Source organism: Engraulis encrasicolus, chromosome 9 (assembly GCF_034702125.1).
Source record: "Engraulis encrasicolus isolate BLACKSEA-1 chromosome 9, IST_EnEncr_1.0, whole genome shotgun sequence".
NCBI lineage: Eukaryota > Metazoa > Chordata > Actinopteri > Clupeiformes > Engraulidae > Engraulis > Engraulis encrasicolus.
In genome coordinates this window covers 11697504-11724709 of record NC_085865.1, presented here as the reverse complement: position 1 = coordinate 11724709, position 27206 = coordinate 11697504, and the positions used below count along the sequence as shown (strand labels likewise).

Sequence of the window (27206 nt, the reverse complement as noted above, 5' to 3'; positions counted from 1 at the left end):
TTAAGTATTAGTAATGTATCATTGTTTCCTGCTCGTGCGTGAAAATGCCTTAATCAATGTATAGTAGACATTCAAAACATTTGACTCCCAAGTCAGGTAAAAAACACGTTTCGCCTCACATGCGTTGGCTCCCAAAAAGTTAACTGACATCGGTCATGAAAACACCTAGAAGTACTCTAGGGGCCTACAACAGTCAAATGATATCATGCACATTTCCTGTTCACGTCAGGGTGAACATTAGGAGTGAAAATGGAAGTTTGGAATAAAAACCGGAACAACACAGCAGCAGAACTAACGTTGGTTTAGTGTACTTAGGCACGTATCCTTTTTCTGAAGAACTAGCACTTCTAGAAATTACACATGCCCATCGGACAAAATGTTCGCTGGCTGATGAAAATTTATGAAACTGGCCGGGAGACTAAGGCTAAAATTCCAAACAACGACTGGGAGGAGATGTGTTAACTTCCATTTTATACTTACGAATAAAATAGTTATACTCAACATAGGCCTAATAATTTAACATCATAGACACTTAGCTGTCCATGGAGATATGCTAACGTTAACGGCCGACACACATCACCCACTGTCCAGAAAGATCCATGAATACAACCATAATATTAAATCCATTTGATGACGAATATAAAGATAATGACGAACTTACTGCTAAGTGGATAGTTACTTGTCATATTTATGCAATACAAAAACATTAAGCCACTTGCCTTTTCAGGAAGAGTCAGCGTTGCGTCTAGAAGTTCCCAAAAAGGAACTTTTTTGTAGAGTTGCCGTTTCCAGTCATCACGGGTTTTTTTTTTAATAAAACGTAGAAATCAACTATTAATCCCGTATCAAATGAATACAATGCGAAATAAGTGAATTTGATGAAAATGTGGTCGACAGAGAAAACAACACACGGTTTCATTCCTCACTCATGTATGAGTCTGAACATTGTGTTATTTACATGGAACGTCCATATCTAACAAAATCAAAATGGCGGCGCGGTGACGCCATAGAGGCAGCTGTTTCCGCTCTCTTCTTCTTTCCTCTCTGAAAATATTGAACACCAATTCCACATGTTACCCTTAACTTCATGACTGAAATGGTCATATTATACTTAAGTTAATGTTAAAACAAACAAACAAACGATCAAATAAAATGAACAAAATAAGCTTTTTTACTACTAGCCCTGAATATTGCATAGAGTAGAAATTCTGAAACGTCATAATATATATTATATTTATTTTTTGGCATATGGATATGAATGTGTTTTTGTGCTGGTTTGTTATCACTCACACAATTTGATTTTCCTGCCAACATTGTAGAGCCGGAAGGCAGGATACAGTGGCTCAGTGAATGTGGTCTCTACTTTGTGCAGCAGAGTCATAGTAGCAGAGACACTGTAGAAGCTCAGAGTTCCTGCCATGTGATCCACATACACTCCTACTCTAGAGGAGATCTGAGCATGAGGGAGATCAGTACGTTTATTATTATGGTAGAACCAGAACCTAGATGAATAGTAACGCAATGCCCAGGAGTTTGTATTGTACCCAAGCTTAACATCATTATTACTTCCTTTTCTCTTCAGCCCCTTGTATGAAACAGCTATAAGCACATCAGTTCCAGACCACTCAACCTCCCAGTAGCACCTGGCAGATGTAGCCTCTGAACAAATCACCTGTGCCACACTAAATCTGTCTGGATGATCAGGATATGACTGACTCTGATCAACCCTTTCTGCAACTCTGTTTCCATCAGACAGTTTCAGCTGATTATGAGCCGTGTTGGGGTCCAATGTCAGCTGATGGGAATCTGTAGTTGGGTTTAAAATCATAATTATTAAGATGTTAACAATTTGTCAAACATGCAGTCCAGTAGTATTATGAAATAATTAACTGTGTGTCTGCGTGTCTGCGTGCACACCTGTGAGAGAAGTATACAGTATTTGTGATTGTGCATGTGCTTGAGTGAGTGGGTTCATGGTTTTAATGTACAGTGTGTGTGTGTGTGTGTGTGCGTGTGTGTGTGTGTGTGTGTGTGTGTGTGTGTGTGTGTGTGTGTGTGTGTGTGTGTGTGTGTGTGTGTTTGTCATGGACACACACACACACACACACACACACACACACACACACACACACACACACACACACACACACACACACACACACACACACACACACACACGTGAATGTAGTGTATGTCTAAGTGTGCTGCTTTTGTGAGTGTGTTCATGATTTGAATGCACTCTACACTCGCCTCCAAAAGAGTTGTCGCCTACCCATCTGTTTGGAATAACAGCTAATAACCTGACTTTCAATTAATCACTTGGCTTCAGAAGTCACTCATATGAAAGCTACAACCCTCTCGAATGAAAATGTATGTACAAAAATACATTTCATGCACCAAAGAAAGATTGACCCTTTAATGAACACAGACAGGGCAGATTTTGACAAGACAAAAGTTTTGTCGCCTATCGAACATAATGTGAAAATGAGCAGATAAGTCACTTCAAAACACTTCAAATACGCAGATCGGGTGTCATACTTAATCACTGATTCACTCACACCTCTCCAGAAAATCAACTTTGGCCTTAGGTGTATGTTTAGGGTCATTGTAATCATGGAAAGCAACACAATGAAAATCAATGGAGTTCAATGATAGATGGTGACATATTTGTTATTCGTAGAGCAATACATTTTTAACTTCATGATGTAATCAATGATAAAAGCCCTCACACACCAGCAGCATGCATGCAGCTCCACATAAGAGCTTTCATATGAGTGACTTCTGAAGCCAAGTGATTAATTGAACGTCAGGTTATTAGCTGTTATTGCCAACAGATGGGTAGGCGACAACTCTTTTGGAGGCGAGTGTGTGTGTGTGTGTTCTCTGTGTTAGTGTAATTAAATTGCTTGACTGCTTTACTTACATTTCAGGAAATCCTCTCTGGTCACAGGCTCTGAAGGTCTGAAAATGCTGATTTGTTCACCTGTTGGAAAGAAGCACAATAGTGCTGAGCATTCTTGACCTGGCCATGATGGGCAGTGCAACATGATATCTGTGACTGTGAGACATACCAGTTTTAGTCATGTCCTGTAGTCCCTGGTGGAGCACATCCTGCAGTTTCTCTTTGAGCACAGTGAGGCTGTCACTCACTCTCTCAAAAAGCTCATCTGTATGCACTGAGCACGTAGATGACTTGTCAGATGTAGTGGAGGCACACAGAGACTGGAAACTCTATGAGATGCAAACAATGGATTTAAAATGTTAATAAATAATCACACACTGATTACTTTACGCTGCTTAGTAATATACACCCAGCTGAGTAAGGAGACCAACTAGATCAGCTGAGCTCCCAGAGGAAGCTGACAGCTTTGCTACACTCTGTGGCCACCAGAACTAACACTGGGCTCCATTAGCAAGAGCACATTCTACATGTCCTGCAAAAGGCAAAAGGTTGCACCATACATACTTGCACCAGAGAATAAACAGTCTTCACAGTATTTCTTTCAGATAGTTTTTGCCTCTGCCAAGGTAATATGATTGTCCTAGTTTGTGTGTACATTCGTTTGTTGTCATGTTGGCGATCCGTGAGTATTTCTGTCCACCAGAGGGTGGAGGTCAATGCGCTCTATAAGTGCATTTCTAGTTATGTGTAGAAATTGAAAAGGTATTTCCCCTGTCCTACGCATTCGTTGAAATAGCTCAATATTACATGGAACCTCTTCCTATCTAGGGATGTGTTCAAAATATCGGTATCGGGATATATAGTCACTGGCCTCTTCACGATACGCGTATCGTATCGGAGGTGTCAGTATCGATACTTCATTTAATATCATGAATTGAATTTTGAATGCTACACAACAACTGCCAGACCTACATTTTTGTGAAGGCAGTCTTTACATTCACTACAGTGTAACTGTTGCTCTACAGAAAAAAGTATAATTTGGTCCTTCATGTCTATTTCCTAAAAAAATGGATTTAAAAAAAAAATGTAGGTCTAAAATATAGCGATGCACATGTATCGATGTATCGTATCGTGACCTCAGTATCAGGATGCGTATCGTATCAGGAAGTGGTTGCCGATCCCCACACCTATATCTACTATATGTTGTGATTAAATGTAATGTTTATGATGCCATGGTACCTTGAGAAAACGGACGTTATTTTCACTTTGTGAGAACTGCTCCAGCTCAGCAACTCTCCTCTTCAGCTCAGCGATCTCCTGCTCCAGTGTCTCCATGAGTTCTTCAGCTCGACTCACATCAGCCCTCTCCTGATCTCTGATCAGCTTCGTCACCTCAGAGCGTCTTTTCTCAATGGAGCGGATCATCTCAGTGAAGACCCTCTCACTGTTCTCCACTGCTGCATCAGCAGAACACTGTTGGAACACAAGACAACACCGCATGGAGAACATCTGTTACAAACATCTGTGATGGGCAGCAAGACATTTTCTCCGTATTGTGTCTTGTGAGGAACTAATTATCGCAGTGCTGTCCGTTGTCTTGTGTGAAGGTTAACTTACCTGAAGCACCGCATCGAGAACATTTGTTACAAACATCTGTGATGGGCAGCATATTGTGCATATTGGGCAGCATATTGTTCATATTGTGTCTTGTGAGGACCTAAATATGGCAGGGCAGTCTGTTTTCTTGTGCAAAGGTTAACTTACCTGAAGAGTTTTTACAGCCTTTCTGAGGTCTTGTAGGTGAGTCTCTTTTTCTTTGATGACGTCATGAAATGTTCTCTGTGTTTTTCCCAGCTCTTTCTGGAAGTAAAAAAAAGGAAACTAAATGTGTAAACTAGGGGTGGGCGGTAACCGCAGTATAATATTGTGTGCGGTATTTTTTCATCAATGATAGAGATTTTGTGTCATACCGTCTACCGCAATAGCACATTGCGTCCTGCACACTCGCAGAGAAATAACAGCAGCACAGGCATTTCATTAAAAACTACTCAATACAAAATGTGTAATGTAGGCTACAATTGTTTGCAATTGTATGTTATGCCAAAACATTTCAATTCTGGAGTGTAAATTTACTTTTAAGGCTGTAAAAGTTTAAAAATGTGTTTTCAAATTATTTGAATGACAAGAATTCCCTCATAGATAAAACAACGTCTGACCAGTCATTTAAAAAAATAAAATGCAAAAAGTGGTCTTTTGGTCATTTAGCCACAAAACGCTTATTTTTTTCATATTATACACAATGTACAATACCGTGATATACACCGTGATATATACCGTGGCTAAAATTATACCGAGGTATACATTTTTGGCCATACCGCCCACCCCTATTGTAAACTTGAAATATAATCACAATATATTATAATATATCCTTTAAACATACAGTTGAGGATGATATTATTAGCCCCCCTCCTGAAATTAGACATATCTCTTCATTGATCATTGAGAATGATCATTATTAATAAATGTGTGTTATTCTGGAAATAAATACACCATGGAGATAGTATCCAATAAGTTAAATTTGGACTTTTCCATTTTCACAATGAGTTTAAACAAAAAAGTCTAAAAATGGCAAGGACAAAATTATTAGCCCCCTTATCATTAATAGTCAATACAGTGCCATTTATGAACAAAAATTGACACCAGGCACTTTGATTAGTTGTTAACTATGTTGGCACATGTCCTACCAGGGATTTTGGGCCATTTATTTCATCGCAAATAGTTAAGCTGGTCCAAATTGCATGGATGTTGAGGATGGACATTCATTTTCAGCACTCTTCAAATACTATCTAAAGGATTGAGGTCTGAACCACTCCATGACCATGGTTTTAGTATCCTTGAAGAAAATTTGAACTATTTTGGATGCAAGTTTTGGCTTATTATCTTATTGAAAGATCCAGTGAAGATCTTAGCTCCCTCTATGAGCATATTTTTGCAAGGTCACTTTCCACATTCTATCATAATTTTCCGTTTTTATGGTGCCGTACACCCAAACAAGGTTTCCTGTGGTTGAGGCTGCCACAGAATGATGCATCCACCACCATGTTTAATTGTGGAAACCATCTTATAACGATTCAAGGACTATCCCTTTCTTCACCTGACAGAAGCAGAATTCATGCATCCATGCAGGTGCAATTGAATATCATCAGATGAAAGCAGAGACATTCAAAATTCATTTTTGACTTTCAAATGTTCACAGGCAAAGCTCAATAACACTCTGATATGCACTGCCTTTAGTAAAGGGGTTCTTCTATGATGATGGCCCCAAAGCCCAATATGATGACAAGCCCTAACAACTGTCTTTCTTGGTGGGGGAAAAAACCTACAGGTGAGGTCAGGTCAATAACAATCATCTAGGCAGGTGTCCAATGCTTCTTTGGTCTAATGAGGCTAAGCAGTTTCCACAGTTACACATAGTGGTGGGGCATTAAGTTTAGTCTGTTATTCAGCCTCAGACACAGGGAGTCTGGGTCTGAATATGGATTGCTGGGTCTTCCAACAACATTGTAACCCAAACCATACATTTAGATTAGTTCAGAGGTTCTTCAAGGACACTAAAACCATGATATTGGAATCACCCGCTCATAGTCCAGTCCTCAATCCCACTGAGAGTCTGTGGTTAATGTCTATGCTCAGCATCCATGCAATTTGGACCAGCTAGAACACTTTGCAGTGAAGAAATGGGCCAAAATCCCTAGTGGGGCATGTGCCAACCTAGGTAGCAACTTATCAGAGCCTGTTGTCAGTTTTAGTTCATAAATGGCGCCATATTGACTCTTAATGATCAGGGGGCTAATAATTCTGTGCTTCTCATTTGTGCCCTTTTTTTGTTTAAACTCATCGTAACAATAGAAAAATCCAAATTCAACTCATTGAACATTATCTCCATCAGTGTATTTGTTTCCAGAATAACAGAAACTGTTAATAATGGTCATTCTTACTGAGAAATCAAGAGAAATGTCTAATTTCAGGAGGGGGGCTAATAATATCGTCCTCAACTGTAGATCTGGTTTACTGGTCCCTACACACAAGCATAATCATTGATCCTTTCTGTGGTATCCATTTCTCAGGCATCTGCTCATAAGACCTACTTGTAATAGATAGCGCCATGTCATTTAACTGAGTGAAAAGTAATATACATACAGTATTATTTACCTTAATGTATGATATCTTGCAATTTTCTGACAGAGTGATAAATGATGGATGTCTGTATGTAAATAAATGTATGCTTGGTATATATTCAATATTTTTTTTCAGGTGTGTTTTAACTAAAACTTAACTTGATTGAAGCATGCCATTTCTGCTATTGAGAGGATACATTACTCCTCACCTGTTTCTCTGTCCGCTCTGCTGCAATTGAAACTGTGTCATGCCCTTTGTGTTCATCCATGACACACAACACGCATATACATGTCTGATCAGTGCGACAGAAGACCTCCAACAGTTTATCATGCTGAGAGCAGATCAGATCCTCCAGTTTACCAGCAGCGTCAATCACTTTGTGTTTCTTGCCTGGGAAGAGATTATTGTGAGACGTATAGTGAGTTTCACAGTAAGACGACAGACACACCAGGCAGGACTTGACAGCCTTTCGCTTTCTCCCAGAGCAGACGTCACACTCCACATCTCCAGGTCCAGCATAGCAGTGGGCAGCAGGAGCAGACTGGAGTCCCAGAAGCTTCAGCTTCTCCACCACTTCAGCCAGCATTGTGTTTCTGCCCAGAACTGGCCTTGGAGTAAAAGTCTGTCTGCACTGTGGGCAGCTGTAGACTCCCTTTGGATCCTCTTGATCCCAGCAGCCTGAGATACAATCCATACAGAAACTGTGTCCACAGTGAATAGTCACAGGATCCTTTAAAAGATCCAAACAGATTGCACAAGTGAACTGATCCTGAGCTAAAAACACATTGGCCTCTGCCATGTTTGCACTGTTTGCATCTTTCTCTCGTCTTGCACTCTTTTTCCCTCTCTGTTTACGTTCTGTCTCTCCCACAGAGCAGCAAAGCAGGAAGAGCAGGAAGCAGAGCTGAGTTTCATTTCTGGGTAAAAGTGCCGTGCCCTAAGCAGGGGGAGTGGCCTCTGGAGCCAAGAACAGGACAACACACAGAGGACATAAGAGAACTTTGAACTGTTGTAATCTGTCCCTACCAATTCAGTCATTTATAACATTGCTTGGTTACTTAGTTTGCAAAATGAATTTGTCATCTTGCACTAGGGAATGTATAGTGTAGATTTGTAATGAAATGCTTCATGAGAGCTGTTTCCGTTGTTTGAATGGGCAACATATTTTTTCTTAACTGGATTGGACCATTTTGTCCTCATTTGGGACTAGATTTGAGATTTGACTTGAATTTGACTCAGCTTCACCTCTGGAGACAGTTATTTTACATCTGAACAGCAGAGGGCAGGAGTGAGCTTGCAATAAACCTCTCAATGCCCAAACTTTGTTTGCCTCAGTCACAGAAGTACAGTATGACTAATTGATGTACAACCATGGCCGGATTAACCATACACGGCACAGTGCCCAGGGGCATCAAGCATTCCCAGCCGGTTGGGGGCATCACAGGAGAAGAAACTTTTTTTTTTCATTAATGTTTCTACACTTAAAATTGTTAAACTTGACACTGTTATATACCGTATTCATATAAAATTCACTATTAAAACATAATGTCATAAGGGCAACGATATCATCATTCTGAGCAATAGTGTCCTGTGACAATCAACCCCCATCCCTCAACCCGTCAGTTGAGCCGGTTCACCTGTCGTGAAATGTAGGCCTATCATGTTTTTAAAAAGCCTGCGTTGTACAAAAGAAAAATGGACAGACATCAGTTGAGTGGTTTTGTGAAGAGAAAAGTTTAACAAGAGACCCCAGGTGTTTAGCCTTGTGACTAGACTCGTGTAGATAATTGGAGTGCGAGGCTGAGGATTTCATCAGTATGAGTTAGATCTTTTATTGACATGTGGCATGTCATGTGACATGTCAGTGACATGCGGAAGTGGCATGTCAGTGACATGCAGTGACAGAAGTGGCATGTCACATAGAACTAATATGCTACGGAATAATACGTACCGGAATAATACGGACCTCGTATTAAAAATAACTCTGGTGTTACTGTTTGCATTTGTTCCAGGCTAGCTGGGTGGTATTTGTAGGCTAGGCTCTCTACTCTTATTTCCTCTCTCTACTCTTATTTCCTCTACATGGATGGACTATGTGGTAGCTAGGCTATTGGTCTACACGACTCACATATTCAATGGAAAGTTTTAAATATACATAGCCTATAGGCCTACCATTTGATACCATTAAATAAATCACATGTTATCGCATAGAATAGGATGAGATAGACTGGTAATGACCGCGATTTCGTCTGGTTATTGTTCCTGAAACGACGTCGCAAGTTGGTCCTGGATGAGCATGTTTGTCGCTCACACAAAAATCCTCATTGCAAGATTTGCCTGATAATCCATTTGTGGTCTGAGATTGCCACCTTTAGGAGAATGTGAAACTACATCCCAACTCACTATTTTTCGCTTAAGGCCTGTGGTCTGATATGACAAATGTTACCTTTGAGGGGAAAAATAAGGGCCATGAGAAATTAAACTACACATACGTTTACATTTTAATGATTGCATTTATGACAGTTGTCTTTGATGTTTGACTCTTTCCCTCACAGTGACTATCCTTTGTGCATGTGCATGTGCATGTGCATGTCCAAGTGCATGGTAGCCTGGTCATGTCTGGTAAAGTATTTCGCATGTCACCAATTAGTCAACATGTATGCCTGTATGTTGCATATGACACAACATCTTTCTTAACCCTCATGCAGCGTTATAACCCTCATGTATTGAGTAGGTAGAATTAAATAGTAGCACCAAATTCTTCACCCTTCATGCTGTGTAACTGATAAATTCATGGTGGTACAGTAGCAGAAAAAAAATGACAGAATTTTCTAACATTACATGAGGATTCATATATGAAGGGTTCAGATGCAAAACCCCCTAAGTGCCTTTTCAGAAAATAATCAAAATTGCATATTTTTTTATTTTATTTATGTAATATAACTATTTATATATATTATCAAGTACATGAATGTAAACCAAACCAACAACTGTGTTCTCTAAAAATATAGAAGTGCAGGTCTTCAGAAACGGAGTTAGGGGGTTTTGCATCTGAACTCTTCATATATATTTTTGTTTTGCAGCTATACCCTATGAGTTCTTCTCTGAAGAGGAGCTCATCAAGGTTGCTGATGAGAACTGCAAGTACTGCAAGAGTCCCGTTAGCGGCGTCGAACATTTAAGACATAGGCACCTAGACCATGCAATACATTATGATTGCAATGGAAGTAGTGAGTATGCAAATGCATCTGAATCACATAAACATACACTACAACATACTGCATTCTGTCCTAAGTTTTAGTGTAGTGTGTCCTACAGGAGTGAGTGAAACTAAAACACCTGACATTTCACTGTTGGATGTTTCATGAATTCTTTTTTTCAGGCCATTTCACCATCCCTTGCTTTTGTGGAAATGTTGCCTTGGACCAGAAAAGGAGCCATTGGCACTGCCCCAAATGCCACAAAGTTATCACCAGAGCAGTAAATTTCAAGGCACACCTCACTACTCATGGTTAGTGTACACTTACATTTGTTCTACTTAAACAGCATTGTTGAACCAATGTTTTAATCCCAGTCTGGATGTTGCTGTGGTCTTTTTATTTTGTAGATTTTACAGTGTCTGAGAAACACAGATTTGGTAAGCTAAACTTCAAACAATATTAAATGGATCCCATATTGCTAATAATTGATTTGTGTCTGTGCATTTTTCAAGTTTGCTTTTTCTTTGCTCTTTCCTTTCACAGACAAACCGACTGGGGAACAGCCTGCTGTTGTGTGTCAGACAGCCGGCACAGTGGAATGTCCTCACTGTCCTGTTTCATTGTCCTCCGCATCAAATCTGAAGCGTCATGAACGCACACAACATGGCCATGACCATCCTCCAGTGATCTGCGTGGACAAAAAAAATGCCATCTTTGTAACACCTAAAGATGCCAGCGGACCATGTATTCCAATACACATCATGAAGTCTGTTGTGACACCGAAATTGGCCTGTGAGTCAGCAGTCTGCCGGGATTATATGAAGATCGCAGCTGAGTCTGGAAGTCCAGGTCAGGAATGCCAACACGTCCGCAGGACCAAGGACCAATGGTACTGCCATCTACAGTGCGCCTCCAACCCTACTTATGGCTTCGTTGGATGAGATGGTGGGGCAGGGTCTGTTCTCCACCTTGCGGCAGAGGGAGTGTGAGGAGCTGCACTCAAAGGCACAATGGGAAGAAGTGGACTGTGTCTTCCCCATCGTTTGGAAAAGACAGCGACAGCAGGAGAGACTGAAGCACTTTTCCGTCTACACAGGGCAACAGGAGAGCTGGTGTCCATTCGGCCGTACACGGGTAACCTTTGACTCCCAGCATGGTACCTGGTTCTGTTCATGTCGCCACACATCGAAACACTGCGCACATAGAGCTGTGTGTATGTGGTGGATGTTTCAGGAGACCCCACAGCTGCTGCAAACAGACCCTGGCGATTCGTACTGTGATGAGGATCCTCAATGTCCAGAAATGCAGACGGTAGAGGACAACATTGGGGAGGATCCCGAAACGCCAGTCCATTCTTCTTTTGATGGCATTCGTGAAATGACGGAGTATTTGTGGGCAAACAAAAGAATTCCATCAAGGCTACCACCGTACATCAGCAAGGTAGAGCAAGTTGTGCCTGAGTGCTTCATGCCGACAGAGACCATCTGTCCCTACTGCTCTGGACCCTGTCCCCCAGCCCTAAAACCGGCATTAGTTAACCGTCATGGTGTTGTGTATGGCATATCATCTGTGGTTAAAGGTATGTGTATTTCTATATGTACTATTTATTGTTAATATTACTGTTGTATTTGTTTTTATTAACGTTGGTCATGTATGCAGTTATCATTTCTCTTCCTCTGCGTATGTGTATTCTCGCAGGCATATCAGTGTACATCTCAGAATGCCCAGTTTGCCACCTATCAGTTAGGTTCCAGGAGTGGTCCTCTGGATTTCATAACTTCAATAACAAGACATTTCTGAGCCTGTCACTCTGCTCATTGCTGACAGCAGCTTTAGGGGTAAGCCATGTGGTCATGTTAACATATTGTGATTCAAAATTCAAATTAAAAATTCTCTCAAAAGTAATAATCATGCTTTTATCTTTATAGAACCACATTGCCGTTGGGCGTTTCCTGCAGACAATGGAGACACATCATCCAAATGATGGCCGTCTTTGTGAAAGTACACCCGAGTTCATCACAGCAGCCAAAGAAAAGCGTCTCCATATTGACGTACCATGGATGACGAATATCGGCTTTACACCTGTTGCCTGCCATTCAGATTCCTCCACCAGTGACCGCTTTTCAAGGGTACATCCAGTGACGGGGACCAATGCCAGGTACTCACTGTATGACAGATTTCATCCAAAAAAAGTCAGAGGCACCCAGAAGAGCTCCTGAGGAGCCTTAAAATTGCCCCCGACCTGGCAGTGCACCTGAATTCATCTGTCGCTGAGCAGCTGAACAGAGAGCTGGCTTCCAGTCGGTATTTCCTCTGTCAAATGAAGGAGGACAATTACATGTTCTCCCTTCGTCTTCTGTTCCACCTTCATAATGAGAAAATAAATGAAAAATATGTTCATGCCATCGAAGCTCAGAGCCACCTGCCCCTGCATATTGCAGCCACGGGAAGATTGAGCTTTGATGCTGAAGGTACAGTTTTTTTTGCCTTTGCCATTTTTGTTCTTTACATTTGTGCCATTGACACTTCAATACTGTAGTGTGTGTCTGTGTGAAATGTGTGTGTGTTCTTGACAGGTTCCAGTGGGTCCTCTGTCTGCCTCAGCGCACGCCCCAAACCTGCTGCTCCCCATCAGATGCCAGGCCAGGAGGCGGGTAAGGAAACTGTTTACTATATTCACTAAACTGGACCGTATCATCATCATCATCATCACCAACTTGTGAAATGTGTGTGTGTCCTTGACAGGTTCCAGTGGGTCCTCTGTCTGCCTCAGCGCACGCCCCAAACCTGCTGCTCCCCATCAGATGCCAGGCCAGGAGGCGGGTAAGGAAACTGTTTACTATATTCACTAAACTGGACCGTATCATCATCATCATCATCACCAACTTGTGAAATGTGTGTGTGTTCTTGACAGGTTCCAGTGGGTCCTCTGTCTGCCTCAGCGCACGCCCCAAACCTGCTGCTCCCCATCAGATGCCAGGCCAGGAGGCGGGTAAGGAAACTGTTTACTATATTCACTAAACTGGACCGTATCATCATCATCATCATCACCAACTTGTGAAATGTGTGTGTGTTCTTGACAGGTTCCAGTGGGTCCTCTGTCTGCCTCAGCGCACGCCCCAAACCTGCTGCTCCCCATCAGATGCCAGGCCAGGAGGCGGGTAAGGAAACTGTTTACTATATTCACTAAACTGGACCGTATCATCATCATCATCATCACCAACTTGTGAAATGTGTGTGTGTTCTTGACAGGTTCCAGTGGGTCCTCTGTCTGCCTCAGCGCACGCCCCAAACCTGCTGCTCCCCATCAGATGCCAGGCCAGGAGGCGGGTAAGGAAACTGTTTACTATTTTATTCACTACTGGACCTTATCATCATCATCATCATCATCATCATCATCACCAACTTGTGAAATGTGTGTGTGTTCTTGACAGGTTCCAGTGGGTCCTCTGTCTGCCTCAGCGCACGCCCCAAACCTGCTGCTCCCCATCAGATGCCAGGCCAGGAGGCGGGTAAGGAAACTGTTTACTATTTTATTCACTACTGGACCTTATCATCATCATCATCATCACTAACTTGTGAAATGTGTGTGTGTTCTTGACAGGTTCCAGTGGGTCCTCTGTCTGCCTCAGCGCACGCCCCAAACCTGCTGCTCCCCATCAGATGCCAGGCCAGGAGGCGGGTAAGGAAACTGTTTACTATATTCACTAAACTGGACCGTATCATCATCATCATCATCATCATCACCAACTTGTGAAATGTGTGTGTGTTCTTGACAGGTTCCAGTGGGTCCTCTGTCTGCCTCAGCGCACGCCCCGAACCTGCTGCTACCCATCAGATGCCAGGCCAGGAGGCGGGTAAGGAAACTGTTTACTATATTCACTAAACTGGACCGTATCATCATCATCATCATCATCATCATCACCAACTTGTGAAATGTGTGTGTGTCCTTGACAGGTTCCAGTGGGTCCTCTGTCTGCCTCAGCGCACGCCCCAAACCTGCTGCTCCCCATCAGATGCCAGGCCAGGAGGCGGGTAAGGAAACTGTTTACTATATTCACTAAACTGGACCGTATCATCATCATCATCATCACCAACTTGTGAAATGTGTGTGTGTTCTTGACAGGTTCCAGTGGGTCCTCTGTCTGCCTCAGCGCACGCCCCAAACCTTCTATAACACAGCTAACGCCATTCCATGGTAAGATTATTATTATTATATTCTCTTTTAGCGTCAGAATTACTGTGCTTGTGTTTGTATGTGTATTCAATAATACTTATTTGTTTTTAAAGGGGAGGGTCTCTTCACTATTGAGGAGCTATCCCCGAGGCCACAGATAAAGATGAAGAGGCCTAGGAAGAGGGCCAGTGAAGCGTCGGCAGTCCTGACCTCTTCCCCACACAAGAGAGCTTTGGAGAAGAAGGCTGCCGCACGACAAAACAAAGTAATCCCAAAAAAGTTTGGGAGTAAAGGTAAAAACGCTAAGAAGCCAAGCAACCACCAGGATGAGGACGCTGAATGCCTTTACTGTTCGGAGCTATTTTCGATTAGTGGAGGGGATTGGATCAGATGTGAGGGGTGCCAGAAATGGGCTCATACTGAATGTTCCAATGAGGTGGGAGGAGAATTTATATGCGAGATTTGTATGGAATGAAGGTTGTCTCTCTGTCAGTAAGTCTCTCACTCTCCCTCGCCACCCCTCCCTCTCTCCCTCTCTAACAGTATTTATTAACTATTTATATCTATTTATATAAATATATGTTATATATTCTAACATTATCCATTACATTTCTCTATTTATTTATTTATTTATTTATCTATTTATTGATTTATTGATTGATCCGAGCAGACATTAATGTGTTCTTCTATGAACTATTTTATGTGAATTGGATGGAATTTATATTTATTACAGAGTGAAGGTGTGGTTGGTTGTTAGGGTTTTGGAATCTTTGTGTTTCTGTGTTGGACTTTTCTGTTTTGTTACCTTTATTTTAGTTCTAGTCTAAGGTCCTCCTGGTTTTCCTGTCATGTGTCAGCCCCGCCCCTCGTTTGTCACCTGTTCCAAGTTTCAGTTACTTACCTGTGCCTAGTTAGTTTCCCAGTTTCTTGTTTTTTGATTGTTGCCCATTAGACCTGTTTAGTCCCTATTTTGTTTTTGGGTTCACGACCCTTTTCTGTTCTTAATGGTAGTCTTCAGTTTGAATTAAAATATCAGTCTTTGAATCCTGAATCTTGTGTCTGTGCTGTACTTGGGCTCCCAACACTGGGCTCGTTCGTGACGAAGCAGTGCTGCTTTTGCTAAGCAGCGACACAATGCATCAAACTGGCAAAGTGCGCATACTCGGTGCTTAGCAAAACGAACGAGCCTATTGAGTCTCTGACATTGGTATGGTTGAAGGGGTGTGTGTATTTTATAATGCATATATTGATCTTAACACTATGGATGCACTGTTGAAATATTACTGGTCTTTAGAGGCTAGAAACTATACTCTGTCACTTGTGATGAGACATGAAGCAAACAGATTGGTGACAAAGGAGGGCTTTTTAACCCACTCCAGGGGACGTTTTGAACAGATAGGCCTATTTAATTGGCTATTTAGTATTTTATTACTATTATATTTTTTCCCTAAAATCGGTGTCCAACCTGTCATTATGTTGTAAAATGACCTTTTAATATAGCCTGGTTAATTATGTCATCAGTGAAATTCTGTAGACTGGGTTAATATTAAAAAGAAATAAATAAATAACAAACAATAAAAAATAAAATAAAATGGGCGGATGGAATGGGTACTTTCACTTTGATTCTTTCGAAATTACAATGACCTAAAGGCACTTTATAATGATGACCCAAATCACAATCATTTTCCTCTGCTTTATTATTTTAAAAAAATAACCTTTAAGTAGGCTAAAAGAAGATTCATTCCCTGCTCTATGCCAGAGATTCTCAACCTTTTTCTTCAGGGACCCATGTTTTATAGGCCTAGACGATCTAAATACAGTTAGAAAATCTTTGTTTTTACCATTGTAAGCTTTGGTGACCCACCTGCGCGAGCGCCCGCACGAGAGGGAATCGCATAACATCGGTTTCCTGAGAAAACTCATTTTAGTTATTTTATTCCTCAATTCGTCTTTGGTCAAATATAGGCCTAGAATGTTTAATGTAGCACGTATACGCTACTTCTTTTCGCTACATGTCACTTGGGCTTCTCCGCATGTCACTGACACGTCTCCGCATGTCACTGACACGTGTCACATGTCAATGAAAGATCTAACTCCTTCTCGATTTCATGCACTGGATGATGGAGAGGAAGAGATCAGGAAGGAACTCCTTGTGGACGTGCTGTTGGGTGTTTTTGGTGTGCTCAGAAACTGTAAGTCTTGGATATATCTTGGTTGTGTGTCACCTGTTTAATATTAGGTTGTAGAAGGTTATGATTAATGTCCAGAGATTTCGCCGACGTTTCGTTTAAATGCGTCTTAATGCGCTTGCCGCGCTATAATCGCATGTTAACTTAGCCTACAATTGATGAATTCCTGCCGTGTGAGAGTGTCTAATCAGCAGGTTGGTGTCTACCGTAGTGTGTGTAGGCTATACCACGTATGAGTAGGCTACATGGTGTCTCTATTTAGTAATTTCATGTAGGTCTACAGTGTCTAGTTAGCTATTAGTGTAGCCCATGATTAGCTATGATTTGCCATTATGTTGCATGCAGTCATAGCCTACGTTTCTAAGGGGCAGTGTTGTTGGGTTCAGTGTTAATTTCGTCAACCATGACTATGACTAAAATATTTCGTCAATGCCCTTTTTTGATTTTCGTCATTTAGACTAAGACTAAGACTAAATTGGAAAGGCAATGACTAAAATATGACTAAGACTAAAATTGATTTTCGTCATTGTGATTAAGACTAAGACTACATTTGAAAAAGCTGACGAAATTAACACTGGTATTAAATAAAATAGAGAAAAAGAGAACCAGTGTGTAGTTTTAACACAATTAACACTGGTTGGGTTTTTTGTTGTTAAATTTTTAGAAACCACAACTTAAGTCACAATTACAACCTCCTTCATCACAATTACAAGTAGTTTACAGCTGTGAAGCTCATAGACCATAACCTCCCAACTGTGAACTCCACAAACTTCAATATTGTGGACTTGTAGGCCTATCATGCCAGAGTAGGCCTATTTTAGATGCCCCACAGTGATTCCTACACATTTCTAAGGATCAATCAAAACATTTTGAATAACCTACACATTTGAATATGCTGGATCCTGTTCAAATGGATACACTTGAATATGGAAATAATTGAGTATGGCTGCATTTAAGATTTTTATTGAGCCACTCATGTAGGCCTAGGCCTATTGCATATCGCATAGCCTATTTTGAATAAGACATTTCAATATGCGAGGAAGAAAGACACTGTTTATGTGTACTTTTGCTTATGCTTAGGGCTACATGCTATGGGTTACTGAAGGCACGGGCGCGCGCACGTGAGTGGGTGTTTTGTTTTGGGAGGGGGGGGGGCACTTGAGGTTTAGTGCCCAGGGGCATCACATTACCTTAATCTGGCCCTGTGTACAACGCTATTCTAAATTAGAGATGAAATGTGAATAAGTTGCAGATTTTGTTCGGCCTATCATCTCCAACTTATGCACATTTCATCTCTAATTATTGTTATACCGTTATTATGATCTACTGAGGTGGAAGAGTCTTTGCATGTCTGAGGGCCTAATTGATGAGAGCAAAATACTGTACATATTTTCTTGCTTTTGGTGTGTGTGCGTGTGTGTGTGTGCGTGCGTGCGTGCATGCGTGCACTGCACATTGTAAAAAATATAGTAGGCTAGTGAAGAGGAGGATATTCACCCATTCCGGATTTGAATCTGAGCTTCCAAGGTAGCAAACGTGTGCTCTCTGCTTAAGAATCAGCACACCACCCAAACCCCTATAGTAACTCCATCATACTGTACAGTATGCAGCCTGTATGTTTTTATTATGAGATCTGACCACAAGACATCTCTGGCATACATCATATAGGCTATTATTAAAAGATTTGTTTTTATTTCATTTCTTCTTTCCTGACAGCAGAAATAAATAGATTTAATCAACTAAATTTAAAATGAATTCAATAAAAGGTAGTGAGACATTAATTAACATTGCATCTTAAATTAAAGCTTAACTTTATTGTAGAGCATATTTGAAGACCCTGGATAAAGGGGTATGAGTGAAAGTGGTCTGAATTTTGTGCAGCAGGGCCAGTTCATCATTGGAGACATTGAAGAAGGACAGAGCTCCTGCTTTGTGATTCACATACACTCCTAATCTGGAGGTGCTCAGTTCCAGAACAATGTCAGTCTCTTCATTACCGTGCAGGAAGGTGAACTTTGCAGGAGAACAGCTCAGACTCCAAGACTGGTGATTGTGTACCAAGCCAGGCGTCCATTCCCCATCCTGTCCTGCTGATGTCTTTGTAGGCCACTGCTATGTATATGAATGATGTCCACTGGACTTCCCAGTAGCAGACTGCAGGTGTCTCTTCTCTGCAGAGCACTTGGTGGTGCCTCTGGAACCTCTCTGGGTGATCGGGACACGGCTGGCCCACGTCATGATTTGCCACCTCCCTGTTACTCTCTGACAGACATAGACATCTGTTGGCTGTGTTGGGGTCTACGGTAAAGTTATAGGAATCTATAAATATATAGATATATAGATTCACATATAGATATACTGTACATGTAGATGAATACATTTTCATAGCAAACATTTTACATTTCTTCCCACATATGATGCATAACCAACTTAATATTTTTAAATTCAATTTTTGCATTTTTACTGGTGTGGTACAGCAGGCCAGTTTCTCTCTCTCTCTCGTTCTGTGTGTGTGTGTGTGTGTGTGTGTGTGTGTGTGTGTGTGTGTGTGTGTTTGTGTGTGTGTGTGTGTGTGTTTGTGTGTGTCCGCACGTGCAGGCACACGCTTGAGTGGATGTGTGCATATGTCTACACCTGCACTCACAGTGTAGGAAATCTGCCCTTGCCATCTTTTTGGCAGAGATCTGCAACACTTCAGTGGGGAGAGGCTGGTCTGAGTCTGCCATACAGAGTCTGCTGATTTGACCTCACATGTTGCTTCTCCTTCCTCTGAGACAGACTTGTCCACATCCTGGTTGAGAGGAGAGCTCCTCTGCAGCTACAGGGGGATGAAATGCTTTCCTGGGTCTCACCGCCTCCTTGGTGTCCATTGCAGAGCAGGTTTGTTCACACACTGTGGACAGCCAAATTCTTCACTCCGATTTGCTCTGATTTTCATGCAGTCTGGAGAATGGAGATGCCCAAGGGCATCAATATGGAGAGTCCAATAAATTTAATCCAATCAGACTGTTATCCTGATCGAGAGAAAGGAACAGCAGGACTATCCACCATGTACAGCCATTCAAGGTGACATACAGAACTGTGGAGGGGAAAGTAGTTTTTTTCTTCCAGGATTGTAAAGGGAATATTTACTTTATGACACGTGGCTGTTCTTGGTGTAATTACATGAGATGGCCAGCAGTCGGGGCTGTCAAAGCAGGTTTTATGTTGCTTTTAAATGCCAAAGTCAATATCTAATGCAATCGGCCAGGATCTTGCAATGCAGTGCTCTTGTTTTCTTTAAGTGAATGATGGAGGTGGGACAGCCAAGATCATTCAATTATATACTTTATTATTGCATTATTATTACATTAATCATTTCATATAAATCCAATCAAAGTGTTTAGGTATATACTCATTGTTGTTCAAGAACAAAAAAAAACACTTGGAAGATGAAGAATGTACCATATATTCATGTTTACAGACAGTGTTATATAAACATCCATTAGCCACCACCTGAAGATGAACAGTAAAGTATGCACCACATTAGTAACCAGGAAGACCCCACATTACATCTACAGCCAGGATGATCTGAATATGACCTGGTAAGGGACGACTACATTTAGATCATTATCTTCATCAGATTCTCAATGTTCGAAACATAATCCTGCCATGGAATGGAAATCATAATAAAACATATGTGTGTTTACTCCTCACTCCAGGACTTCTGTCCGCCTTTACCCTGCATCTTCACCTTAATTGGTCAGGGTCCTGGAATGTGGACAATCTCCACTCTTCATTGGTCAGGGACGACCCAATGACAGCAGCTGACACCAGTATACTGAGAGCATGACAGCACTGGGTGATAACCTCGCTATTGACACTGGAGGGCCTGGCAGACAATGTAATACTCTACACCCATTTTACAAGCAAACACATAAACACATTTTTTTCACTATCAGCCCTAACAGAACAAAGCATGGTCATGTTATCATGTTATCCAAAGGATGGAAATTCTGAAATGGTTAACAAATTATACATTTATTTTTAGGCATGTGAACATGAATGAGTTTTTGTGCTGTGTTGTTATCACTTGCACAATTTGATTTTGTAGCCAACATTGCGGAGCCAAAAGGCAGGATATAGTGGCTCAGTGAATGTGGTCTCTACTTTGTGCAGCAGAGTCATAGTGTTAGCAGAGACACTGTAGAAGCTCAGAGTTCCTGCCCTGTGATCCACATACACTCCTACTCTAGAGGAGATCTGAGCATGAGGGAGATCAGTCCGTTTACTATTATGGAAGAATGTGAACTGAGATGAATAGTGACGCAATGACCAGGAGTTTGTATTGCAGTGAAGATAAACATCATTATTACTTCGTTTCCTCTTCAGCCCCTTGTATGAAACAGCAATATGCACATCATGTCCAGACCACTCAACCTCCCAGTAGCACCTGGCAGATGTAGCCTCTGAACACATCACCTGTAACACATCACTAAATCTGTCTGGATGATCAGGATATGACTGACTCTTTTTAACCCTTTCTGCAACTCTGTTTCCCTCAGACAGCCTCAGGTCATTATGAGCCGTGTTGGGGTCCAATGTCAGCTGATGGGAATCTGTAGTTGGGTTTAAAATCATAATAATACATTTGTTAACAATTTACCAAACATGTATTCCAGTAGTATTGTGAAACAATGAACTGTGATGATTAAATTACAGTTTACATGTCACCTTACATGAACCCCTTTCACACAACCCAAACATATAGCCTACAGTAGACCCCAAATTGCATGTGTATCATCACACACACGCACACAGACACACAGACAGACGCACACGGACACACAGACAGACAAACACACACACACACACACACACACACACACACACACACACACACACACACACACACACACACACACACACAGACACACACACACACACCTTCAGTACCTGCACACACATCTGAACCATCTCTCATTTCCAATGACACCCCCCCCCCCATCAGTAGCCTCTTACTGCAGCAGGGGTCGCCCTATTCACTTGCTCAAAATGCTTAACTACATCATAACAACATTGCTGACATTACAGAGAGCCATAGTGCTGCGCTAATGGGTTAAGTGCATTTTTCATTTCTTTTGCTTTACCTTTAGTCCCCTCAGGACAATATAAGCTGACCTGCATGGTACACTTCAGAAAATCTTTATGTGCAGTATGTGACAATTAATCATCCTTGTATCCTGTTGTGTATCCTGCAGTGTGTATTTCAGTAGGTGTGTGTGTGTGTGTGTGTGTGTGTGTGTGTGTGTGTGTGTGTGTGTGTGTGTGTGTGTGTGTGTGTGTGTGTGTGTGTGTGTGTGTCTGTGTCTGTGTCTGTGTGTGCGTGCGTGTGCGTGTGCGTGTGCGTGTGTGTGTTCTGGGTGTTAGTCTAATTAAATTGCTTGACTGCTTTACTTACATTTCAGGAAATCCTCTCTGGTCACAGGCTCTGAAGGTCTGAAAATGCTGATTTGTTCACCTGTTGGAAAGAAGCACAATAGTGCTGAGCATTCTTGACCTGGCCATGATGGGCAGTGCAACATTATATCTGTGACTGTGAGACATACCAGTTTTAGTCATGTCCTGTAGTCCCTGGTGGAGCACATCCTGCAGTTTGTCTTTGAGCACAGTGAGGCTGTCACTCACTCTCTCAAAAAGCTCATCTGTATGCACTGAGCATGTAGATGACTTGTCAGATGTAGTGGAGGCACACAGAGACTGGAAACTCTATGAGATGCAAACAATGGATTTAAAATGTTAATAAATAATCACACACTGATTACTTTACGCTGCTTAGTAATATACACCCAGCTGAGTAAGGAGACCAACTAGATCAGCTGAGCTCCCAGAGGAAGCTGACAGCTTTGCTACACTCTGTGGCCACCAGAACTAACACTGGGCTCCATTAGCAAGAGCACATTCTACATGTCCTGCAAAAGGCAAAAGGTTGCACCTTACGTAAACTATTACATTTGCACCAGGGAATACAGTCATCACAGTTCTTTCACATGATTTTTATGTATAGATTAAAATATTACAAACTGGAAATGTTTTTCCCTCTCCTATTCTTTAAAACAGGTCATTAATATGAAATCAATGTATTTCCCATTAACTTTGTGTTATGGTTATATCAATGTAGTGTTTATGCTACCATACCTTGAGAAAACTGATGTTATTTTCACTCTGTGAGAACTGCTCCATCTCAGCAACTCTCCTCTTCAGCTCAGCGATCTCCTGCTCCAGTGTCTCCATGAGTTCTTCAGCTCGACTCACATCAGCCCTCTCCTGATCTCTGATCAGCTTCGTCACCTCAGAGCGTCTTTTCTCAATGGAGCGGATCATCTCAGTGAAGACCCTCTCACTGTTCTCCACTGCTGCATCAGCAGAACTCTGTTGGAACACAAGACATCACCGCATCAAGAACATCTGTAACAAACGTCTGCGATGGGCAGGAAAGCATTCTCTGCATATTGCGGGGCATTATGTTGTCTTGTGCAAAGATTAACTTACCTGAAGAGTTTTTACAGCCTTTCTGAGGTGTTGCAGGTGAGTCTCTTTTTCTTTGATGATGTCATGGAATTTTCTCTGTGTTCCTCCCAGCTCTTTCTGGAAGTAAAAAAATGAAACTAAATGTGTGAACTTGAAATATAATCACAATATATTATAATATATCCTTTAAACATAGCACTGGTTTATTGGTCCCTACACACAAGCATAATCGTTGGGCCTTTCTGTGGTATACATTTCTCAGGCATCTGCTCATAAGACCTACTTGTAGTAGATAGAGCCATGTCATTTAACTGAGTGAAAAGCAATATACATACAGTATTATTTACCTTAATGTATGACATCATGTAATTTAATGACAGAGTGAAAAAGTATGGCTGCATGTCTGTATGTACATAAATACTGAATGTTTGCTTGGCATATATTGACTATTTTTGTTCAGGAGTGTTTTAACTGAAACGTAACTTGATTGAAGTATGCCATTGCTGCTATTGAGAGGATACATTACTCCTCACCTGTTTCTCTGTCCGCTCTGCTGCAATTGAAACTGTCTCATGGCCTTTGTGTTCATCCATGACGCACAGCACACATATGCATGTCTGATCAGTGCGACAGAAGACCTCCAGCAGTTTATCATGCTGAGAGCAGATAAGATCCTCTAGTTTACCAGCAGCGTCAATCACTTTGTGCTTCTTCCCTGGGTTTAGATCGTTGTGAACTCTGAAGTGAGTTTCGCAGTAAGAGGACAGACACATCAGACAGGACTTGACAGCCTTCCGCTTTCTCCCAGAGCAGACGTCACACTCCACATCTCCAGGTCCAGCATAGCAGTGGGCAGCAGGAGCAGACTGGAGTCCCAGAAGCTTCAGCTTCTCCACCACTTCAGCCAGCATTGTGTTTCTGCCCAGAACTGGCCTTGGAGTAAAAGTCTGTCTGCACTGTGGGCAGCTGTAGACTCCCTTTGGATCCTCTTGATCCCAGCAGCCTGAGATACAATCCATACAGAAACTGTGTCCACAGGGAATTCCAACAGGATCCTTTAGTAGATCCAAACAGATTGCACAAGTGAACTGATCCTGAGCTAAAAACACATTGGCCTCTGCCATGTTTGCACTGTTATCTTTCTCTCGTCTTGCACTCTTTTTCCCTCTCTGGGTTACGTTCTGTCTCTCCCACAGAGCAGCAAAGCAGGCAGAGCAGGAAGCAGAGCTGAGTTTCGTTTCTGTGTAATACCGTGCCCTAAGCAGGGGGAGTGGCCTCTGGAGCCAGTAACATAGCAACACACAGAGAGGACAGAAGAGAACTTAGAGCTGTTGTAATATGTCCCTACCGATTCAGGCATTTATAACATTGCTTGGTTACTTAGTTTGCAAAATGAATTTGTCATCTTGCACTATGGAATGTGTAATGTAGATTTGTAATGAAATGCTTCATGAGAGCTGTTTCTGTTTTTTGAGGGGCAACATATTTTTTCTTAACTGGATTGGACCATTTTGTCCTCATTTGGGACTAGATTTGAGATTTGACTTGACTTTGACTCGACTTCACCTCTGGAGACAGTTATTTTACATCTGAACAGCAGAGGGCAGGAGTGAGCTTGCAATAAACCTCTCAATGCCCAAACTTTGTTTGCCTCAGTCACAGAAGTACAGTATGAGTAATTGATGTACAACGCTATTCTAAATTACAGATGAAATGTGAATAAGTTGGATATTTTGTTCGGCCTATCGTCTCCAACTTATTCATATTTCATCCCTAATTATTGCTATACCGTTATTGTGATCTACTGAGGAGGAAGAGTCTTTGCATGTCTGAGGGCCTAATTGATGAGAGCAATATACTGTACATATTTTCTTGCTTTTGGTGTGTGTGTGTGTGTGTGTGTGTGTGTGTGTGTGTGTGTGTGTGTGTGTGTGTGTGTGTGTGTGTGTGTGTGAAGGTGTGTGTATGTGTGTGTGTTTGTGTGTATGTCTGTGTGCATTCGTGTGTACGTGCGTGCGTGCACTGCACATTGTAAAAATATAGTAGGCTAGTGAAGAGGAGGATATTCACCCATTCCGGGTTTGAATCTGAGCTTCCAAGGTAGCAAACGTGTGCTCTCTGCTTGAGGATCAGCACACCACCCAAACCCCTATAGTAACTCCATCATACTATACTGTATGCAGCCTGTATGTTTTTATTATGGATCTGATATGTGATCTGACAACAAGACATCTCTAGCATACATCATATATTATTAAGAGATTTGTTTTTTTTATTTCATCTTTCCTGACGGCAGAAATAAATAGATTTAATCAACTAAATTTAAAATGAATTAAATAAAAGGCAGTGAGACATTAATTAACATTGTATCTTAAATCAAAGATTTCCTCTATTAGCTTAACTTTATTTTAGAGCGTGTATGAAGACCCTGGATAAAGGGGCCTGAGTGAAAGTGGTCTGAACTTTGTGCAGCAGGGCCAGTTCATCATTGGAGACATTGAAGAAGGACAGAGCTCCTGCTTTGTGATTCACATACACTCCTAATCTGGAGGTGCTCAGTTCCAGAACAATGTCAGTCTCTTCATTGCCGTGCAGGAAGGTGAACTTTGCAGGAGAACAGCTCAGACTCCAAGACTGGTGATTGTGTCCAAGCCAGGCGTCCATTCCCCATCCTGTCCTGCTGATGTCTTTGTAGGCCACTGCTATGTATATGAATGATGTCCACTGGACTTCCCAGTAGCAGACTGCAGGTGTCTCTTCTCTGCAGAGCACTTGGTGGTGCCTCTGGAACCTCTCTGGGTGATCGGGACACGGCTGGCCCACCTCATGATTTGCCACCTCCCTGTTACTCTCTGACATACAATAGACATCTGTTGGCTGTGTTGGGGTAAATTTATAGCAAACATTTTACTATGAAGCCCATATCTATAGCGCATTATGTGTTGGGGTCTACGGTAAAATGATAGGAATCTATAAAGGAGATGATTATTTTCACAAATAGATATACTGTACATGTAGATGAATACATTTTCATAGCAAACATTTTACATTTCTTCACACATATGATGCATAACCAACTTAATATTTTTAAATTCAATTTTTGCATTTTTACTGGTGTGGTACAGCAGGCCAGTTTCTCTCTCTCTCTCTCTCTCTCTCTCTCTCTCTCTCTCTCTCTCTCTCTCTCTCTCTCTCTCTCTCTCTCTCTCTCTCTCTGTGTGTGTGTGTGTGTGTGTGTGTGTGTGTGTGTGTGTGTGTGTGTGTGTGTGTGTGTGTGTGTGTGTGTGTGTGTGTTTTTGTGTCCGCACGTGCAGGCGTGCGCTTGAGTGCATGTGTGCATGTATCTACACCTGCACTCACAGTGTAGGAAATCTTCCCTTGCCATCCTTTTGGCAGAGATCTGCAACACTTCAGTGGGGAGAGGCTGGTCTGAGTCTGCCATACAGAGTCTGCTGATTTGATCACACATGTTGCTTCTCCTTCCTCTGAGACAGACTTGTCCACATCCTGGTTGAGAGGAGAGCTCCTCTGCAGCTACAGGGGGATGAAATGCTTTCCTGGGTCTCACCGCGTCCTTGGTGTCCATTGCAGAGCAGGTTTGTTCACACACTGTGGACAGTCAAATTCTTCACTTCGATGTGCTCTGACTTTCATGCAGTCTGGAGAATGGAGATGCCCAAGAGTATCAATATTATTACAGTATACTAGCCTGATAAACCAGCCTAAATGGATTGGATGGCAAAACATTTTGCCGTCCAGCAGTTGGCGCTGGTTTTCCAGGCTAACAGTATACTGAAAGTTCAATAAATTGAATTCAATCTGACCGCTATCCTGGTGATGAGAGAAAGAAACAGCAGGATTATCCACCGTGTAGAGCCATTCAGAAGACAAACAGAACAGGAAATGAGTTTGTATTCCAGGTGACGATATATGAGGAAGTTAATAATTGTCATGTGTGTGGACTAGAATGTAGTGCGGGATGTGGCAAAGTGAACAAACCAGTTGGTGGTGGAGCATAAATACTTGTCTATGTCCTGTATGGTTAAATC

The 27206-nt window shown here is 41.8% G+C and overlaps 3 protein-coding genes across 3 annotated transcripts in view; all 3 read right to left on the bottom strand.

Moving 5' to 3' along the window:
- Window positions 1-2918: 2918 nt before the first annotated feature.
- The window catches only part of LOC134455444 (E3 ubiquitin/ISG15 ligase TRIM25-like), a 30054-nt gene continuing 5766 nt past the window's right edge, over window positions 2919-27206 (bottom strand). The window contains exons 3-4 of the mRNA XM_063206500.1: window positions 4142-4375; window positions 2919-3231 (exon numbers count right to left, since the gene is read on the bottom strand). Coding sequence (XP_063062570.1) covers window positions 2980-3231; window positions 4142-4375 — 486 coding nt within the window. The 3' untranslated portion in view covers window positions 2919-2979. The remainder of the gene's footprint in view (window positions 3232-4141; window positions 4376-27206) is intronic.
- LOC134455445 (E3 ubiquitin/ISG15 ligase TRIM25-like) lies at window positions 4658-7900 on the bottom strand. Its single transcript, XM_063206501.1, has 2 exons — window positions 7290-7900; window positions 4658-4762 (listed from the first exon to the last, which is right to left on the bottom strand). Exons 1-2 carry the CDS (start codon window positions 7878-7880, stop codon window positions 4658-4660), a joined length of 696 nt encoding a protein of 231 aa, XP_063062571.1. The 5' UTR covers window positions 7881-7900.
- LOC134455441 (tripartite motif-containing protein 16-like) lies at window positions 20698-24336 on the bottom strand. Its single transcript, XM_063206496.1, has 6 exons — window positions 23691-24336; window positions 23179-23274; window positions 22825-23058; window positions 22236-22395; window positions 22088-22147; window positions 20698-21245 (listed from the first exon to the last, which is right to left on the bottom strand). Exons 1-6 carry the CDS (start codon window positions 24279-24281, stop codon window positions 20716-20718), a joined length of 1671 nt encoding a protein of 556 aa, XP_063062566.1. The 5' UTR covers window positions 24282-24336; the 3' UTR covers window positions 20698-20715.